At 47.9% G+C, this 6,006-nt stretch overlaps 1 protein-coding gene across 2 annotated transcripts in view; it reads left to right on the top strand.

The window, feature by feature from the left end:
- Positions 1-6,006, top strand: part of SMC1A (structural maintenance of chromosomes 1A) — a 78,066-nt gene that overhangs the window by 10,232 nt on the left and 61,828 nt on the right. For both annotated transcript variants that reach the window (XM_011970364.1, XM_011970363.1), the window contains 6 exons: positions 1,623-1,811; positions 1,922-2,034; positions 3,333-3,536; positions 3,630-3,868; positions 4,518-4,776; positions 4,870-5,010. In XM_011970364.1, the coding sequence (XP_011825754.1) occupies positions 1,623-1,811; positions 1,922-2,034; positions 3,333-3,536; positions 3,630-3,868; positions 4,518-4,776; positions 4,870-5,010 (1,145 nt within the window). The remainder of the gene's footprint in view (positions 1-1,622; positions 1,812-1,921; positions 2,035-3,332; positions 3,537-3,629; positions 3,869-4,517; positions 4,777-4,869; positions 5,011-6,006) is intronic.

The raw sequence follows: 6,006 nt of genomic DNA, 5'->3' as shown, positions 1-6,006 counted from the left end.
CAATTTTTGTATTGTTAGTAGAGATGGGGTTTCACCACGTTGGTCAGGCTGGTCTCAAACTCCTGACCCTGTGATCTGCCCACCTGGGCCTCCCAAAGTGCTGCAATTACAGGTGTGAGCCACCACTCCTGGCCTTCTTTTTTTTTTCTTCCCCGCGGAGTCAAGGTCTTGCTCTGTCACTAAGGCTGGCATACAGTGGCACAGTCATGGCTCACTGCAGCCTCAACTTTCTGGGCTCAAGCAACCCTCCCATCTCAGCCTCCCCAGTAGCCAGGACACCTGGAGTGTGCCACCATGCCCAGCTAATTTTTGTATTTTTTGTAGAGATGGGATTTTGCCATGTTGTCCAGGCTGGTCTCAGACTCCTGAGGTCAAGTGATCCACCCACGTCTGCTTCCCAAAGTGCTGGGATTACAGGCGTGAGACGCCATGCCCAACCTAATCATAGTCTTATACCGTCTCCATGGAAGGACTTGGGCTGCTATTTTTATGGCTGAGTAGAAAGGTGTTGGAAATCAGATCTTCAGTTCAAAGTCATATATAAGTTGTTTAGGGACAGTCTTGAGATAGAAATTATAGAGACTAAACTGTTCCTCCTTATGCACCAGCCCGACTAAACTTTTCTTTTCTTTTTTTTTTTTTGAGACAGAGTCTCTCTCTGTCGTCCAGGTTGGAGTGCGGTGGTGCCATCTCGGCTCACTGTAACCTCCATCTCCTGGGTTTAAGCAATTCTCGTGCCTCAGCCTCCTGAGTAGCTGGGATTACAGGCACACAACCATGCCTGGCTAATTTTTGTATTTTTAGTAGAGACGGGGTTTCACCATGTTGGCCAGGCTGGTCTCAAACTCCTGACCTCAGGTGATCCACCCACCTCGGCCTCCCAAAGTGCTGGGATTACAGGCATGAGCCACTGTGCCTGGCCCACTTTATATTATTTTAACATCATTGAGTTTTGTGTCTTGTTTGTTTCACCTATTGTAGGCTTTTGTCCATGTCATTAAAGGTTGTAGAACTGTCCATTCTGTGAATATACCATTTCTTTAGATTGGGTTCTAGCTTCTTTTTTTTAAATTATTCTTTCCTCTTTTTTTTTTTCACTTTTTTTTTTTAAAGAGAGTCTTGCTGTGTCACCCAGGCTGGAGTGCAGTGGTATCATCATAGCTCACTGCAGCCCTGAACTCCTGAGCTCAAGTGATCTTCCCTCCTCAGCCAAGTAGCTGGGACTACAGGCGCATGCCACCATGCCCAGCTAATTTTTAAAGTTTTTGTAGAGACTGGGTTTTGCCTTGTTGTCCAAGCTGGTTTCAAACTCCTGGCCTCAAGCGATCTTCCTGTCTCAGCTTCCCAAAGTGCTGGGATTACAGGTGTGAGTCACTACGCTTGTCCTGGGTTCTAGCTTCTGGCTGCTATATAGTAATTGCAAGAGGACTGTTTTTCCTAAGCCTTTGACCCAGAGCTTTGGTTGTGCTCAGTGTTTGTGGGGACAGAGGAGTAGTCTCTCTTCCCATTAGTCTGAGTACTGAGTGATTAGGGGACATTCTTGTTTGTCTCAATATCTTTATTCCTTTTCCTCTCCTCTTCATCCTGACTTTCCCTCTACTGCCTTGTCCCTCTTCCCTTAGGTAAGTCAAATCTCATGGATGCCATCAGCTTTGTGCTAGGTGAAAAAACCAGCAACCTGCGGGTAAAGACCCTGCGGGACCTGATCCATGGAGCTCCTGTGGGCAAGCCAGCTGCCAACCGGGCCTTTGTCAGCATGGTTTACTCTGAGGAGGGTGCTGAGGACCGTACCTTTGCCCGTGTCATTGTAGGTGGGTGAGGCCAGCCAGAAGGCTCTCCTTGGGTCCTGGGAGGTGGCTAGACTAGTGGACTGGAACAGGAAGGGGGCCTGACCCTTGCCAACTCATGCATTGTCTTGTAGGGGGTTCCTCTGAGTACAAGATCAACAACAAAGTGGTCCAACTACATGAGTACAGTGAGGAATTAGAGAAGTTGGGCATTCTGATCAAAGCTCGTAACTTCCTCGTTTTCCAGGTGGGCGTTTTTAACAGTTATTGGCTATCCCGTTTTTGCCAGACCATGTCCCATCCCCACTGTGCCTGCTCCATCTCAGGCTTTATCATCTCTCCCTTGAACTAATGTAGCACCTTGTTCACTGAGCTTCCCGACTTAAGTCTGGCCCCTAAGCCAGGTTCATCTTATGAGGACACACATTTGTTTTGTTTCCCCTCCCTTTTTTCCTTAAAGCATTTCAGTGATTCCTTATTGCCTTAAAATGGTGGTTCTTAAACTGTAGTCTCCAGACCAGCAGTATCAACATTACCTGGTAACATGTTAGAAAATGCACGTTCTCAGGCCCTATCCTAGACTTCCCGACTTGGAAGAAACTGTGGGGTGGGGCACAGCAATTTGTGTTTTATCAGGCTATCCAGGTTATTATGATGCTGGCTGAAATTTGAGAACTATTGCCTTAGGATGAGATCCAAACGCCTAAGCCTGTCATTTGGGAAACACCATCATCAAAATCCAAATACCATCTGCATGTTCTTCTCCTCCAGCCTGGCACTCCAGCCTACTTAAACCATTTATGGTTCTGCAAATTCACCTGCTTGCTTTGGCCTACAGGTCTTTGCATATTAATTTTCCTCTACATAGAATAACTTTTTCTCTTTATTTTTTTTTTTTCTTTTTGAGACGGAGTTTGGCTTGTCGCCCAGGCTGGAGTGCAGTGGCACGATCTCGGCTCACTGCAACCTCCACCTCCAGGGTTCAAGCGATTCTCCTGCCTCAGCCTCCCAAATAGCTGGGACTACAGGCGCCCGCCACCACGCCTGGCTGATTTTTATATTTTTGGTAGAGATGGGGGTTTTACCCTTTTGGCTAGGCTGGTCTTGAACTCCTGATCTCAGGTGATCTGCCTGCCTCAACCTCCCAAAGTGCTGGGATTACAGGTGTGAGCCACTGCACCCGGCCACCTTTTCTCTTTTATTTTCTTGGTTAGTTTCCCTCCATCTTCCAAACTCAGCACAGATGTCATCTTTGGGAAGCCTTCTGAGATAGATATCCCTATCAGTCTCCTACCCCCAAGCTTCGTTTTATCCTTTTCCTGTGCTGCTTCTGTTACTGCACGTAACACTTTCTTGTCTTTGTCCCTTTGGCTCCCTGTGCTCCTCAGAGGGCAAGGAATTTGTCCTTAAAGCCCAGTGTGAAATGTGGCACCAGGGGCGTGGGAGAGAAAGTTGGTAACTTTTTCTGGATGAAGGAGTGGAAATGGGTAAGGTGAACTGGGCTGGCTGGGGTCTGAAGTGGAAGAGTGTTTCAACCTTTACTAGGGTGCTGTGGAATCTATTGCCATGAAGAACCCCAAAGAGAGGACAGCTCTGTTTGAAGAGATTAGTCGTTCTGGGGAGCTGGCACAGGAGTATGACAAGCGAAAGAAGGAAATGGTGAAGGCTGAAGAGGACACACAGTTTAATTACCATCGCAAGAAAAATATTGCGGCTGAACGCAAGGAAGCAAAGCAGGAGAAAGAAGAGGTAGGTGGCCAAGCTACCTCTTGGCTCTGAGGGACCAGGATGGAGCCAGTGCCTTATCGATGCACCCCTGCCACCATTCCCCTGTTTGCACAGGCTGACCGCTACCAGCGCCTGAAGGATGAGGTAGTACGAGCTCAGGTACAGCTGCAGCTCTTTAAGCTTTACCATAATGAAGTGGAAATTGAGAAGCTCAACAAGGAGCTGGCCTCTAAGAACAAGGAGATCGAGAAGGACAAGAAGCGTATGGACAAGGTGGAGGATGAGCTGAAGGAGAAGAAGAAGGAGCTGGGCAAAATGATGCGGGAGCAGCAGCAGATTGAGAAGGAGATCAAGTAAGAGGCAGACCTGGGCCTGCGACTTACGGGAAACCAAGAGGCCGTGCTGTTTATTAGGGTTCCTCCGAGCCCGGAGTTCAGTACCCATACTCATTTCTCTGTTATTCTCCTGACTTGCTTTTGTAAGAACCAGACACATTTCTTGACTTGCAGTTTAGACAAATAGAATATTTAAGCACTCAGGCCCTGGGTAGACAGGTGCTCAGATGAGGGAGAACTCAAAAGGGGTGGTGGCCTTGCCAAGAAGGAGGAACCAGTGTGAGGCCTAGCCAGTGGAGTGGCTGAGAAGGCCTTCCTAGAAGAGGAAAACTGAAGCTAGAAGTTTAAAGGATAGGAATTTGAGGGGCCAACTAAGTAAATACAGGATGTTCTTGGGAGTTGTTAATGAGCGTCCTGGCCAGGGTTGAGGCAGAGTTGGTAGCTTTGCCTGATGGAGTGGCTGGCTCATAGATCCTGAAAGTCATACCTTTCAGGGAGTAGTCAGACTGCCCCTTTTTTTCGGGATCTGTGGGGCATCACGCCCTTGTTCTTTTAGGTAATTCCCTGAGGTTGGCTCAGGGGCTCAAGCTCCCCTTTGGGTGAAAAGCTTGGGAACCCTCCCTTCTTCCATAGTGCTCACTGGTTTCCCCCACCCCTCTGGCAAAAGGGAGAAGGACTCAGAATTAAACCAGAAGCGGCCTCAGTACATCAAAGCCAAGGAGAACACCTCCCACAAAATCAAGAAGCTGGAAGCAGCCAAGAAGTCTCTGCAGAATGCTCAGAAGCACTATAAGAAGCGTAAAGGTGACATGGATGAGCTGGAGAAGGAGATGCTGTCAGTGGAGAAGGCCCGGCAGGAGTTTGAAGAACGGATGGAAGAAGAGAGTCAGAGTCAGGGCAGAGATTTGACCTTGGAGGAGAATCAGGTAAGCTCTGGAAGGGGTTGGCAGGGAGGAGATCCCTGGGCTGACATCTGCTGACTTGGTCATCCCTGTTCTCCTTCTGTGTCCCTAATACAGGTGAAGAAATACCACCGGTTGAAAGAAGAAGCCAGCAAGAGAGCAGCTACCCTGGCCCAGGAGCTAGAGAAATTCAATCGAGACCAGAAAGCTGACCAGGACCGTCTGGATCTGGAAGAACGGAAGAAAGTAGAGACAGAGGTGGGCTATAGTTATGAGATTAGGGATGATACACAGAAAAGGATACAGGTTGAGCATCCCCAATCCAAAATAATCCAAAATCTGAAACGTTTCTGGTCTCAAGCATGTTGGATTAGAGTTACCCAAGCTGTAATGATAGTCTTTTTTTTTTTTTTTTTGAGACAGAGTCTCGCTCCTGCCCAGGCTGGAATGCAGTGGTGCGATCTTGGCTCACCACAACTTTCGCCTCTCGGGTTTAAGCAATTCTCCTGCCTCAGCCTCCCGAGTAGCTGGGACTACAGGCGCGCACCACCATACCCAGCTAATTTTTGTATTTTTAGTAGAGACGGGGTTTCACCATGTTGGCCAGGCTGGTCTTGAAATCCTGACCTTGTGATCCGCCCACCTTGGCCTCCCAAAGTGTTGAGATTACAGGCGTGAGCCACTGCACCTAGCCATGATAATCTTAATGATAATGACAATAGCTCACATCTGTTGAGCACTTACTGTATGATAGGCAGTGTTCTTTACATGTATTCAGTCATTTAATTCTTCATTTATGATTACCTTTATGGAATGGCTACTGTTACCCTATTTTACAAATGAGGAAATTACAACACAGAGTAATTTGCCTAAGGTCACAAGATTATTGTTATTTTTGAGACAGGGTCTCTCTGTCACGCAGGCTGAGGTGCAATAGTGCAACCATGGCTCACTGCAGCCTTGACTTCCCAGGCTTAAGCAATCTTCCAACCAGAGCCTCCCGAGTATCCAGCACTACTGGTGCTTGCCGCCATGCCTGGCTGCTTTTTTTTTTTTTTTTTTGAGAGACAAAGTCTCATTCTGTTGCCCAGGCTGGAGTACAGTGGCATGATCTCAGCTCACTGCAGCCTCTGCCTGTCGGGTTCAAGTGATTCTTTTTTTTTATTTTTATTGTTTTTTGAGATGCAGTTTCTCTCTTGTTGCCCAGGCTGGAGTGCAGTGGCGCCATCTCGGCTCACTGCAACCTCTGCCTCC

Source organism: Mandrillus leucophaeus, unplaced genomic scaffold, assembly GCF_000951045.1.
Source record: "Mandrillus leucophaeus isolate KB7577 unplaced genomic scaffold, Mleu.le_1.0 Scaffold946, whole genome shotgun sequence".
NCBI lineage: Eukaryota > Metazoa > Chordata > Mammalia > Primates > Cercopithecidae > Mandrillus > Mandrillus leucophaeus.
The sequence above is the reverse complement of the archived record's forward strand: the minus strand, read 5'-3'. Positions and strand labels throughout refer to the sequence as shown.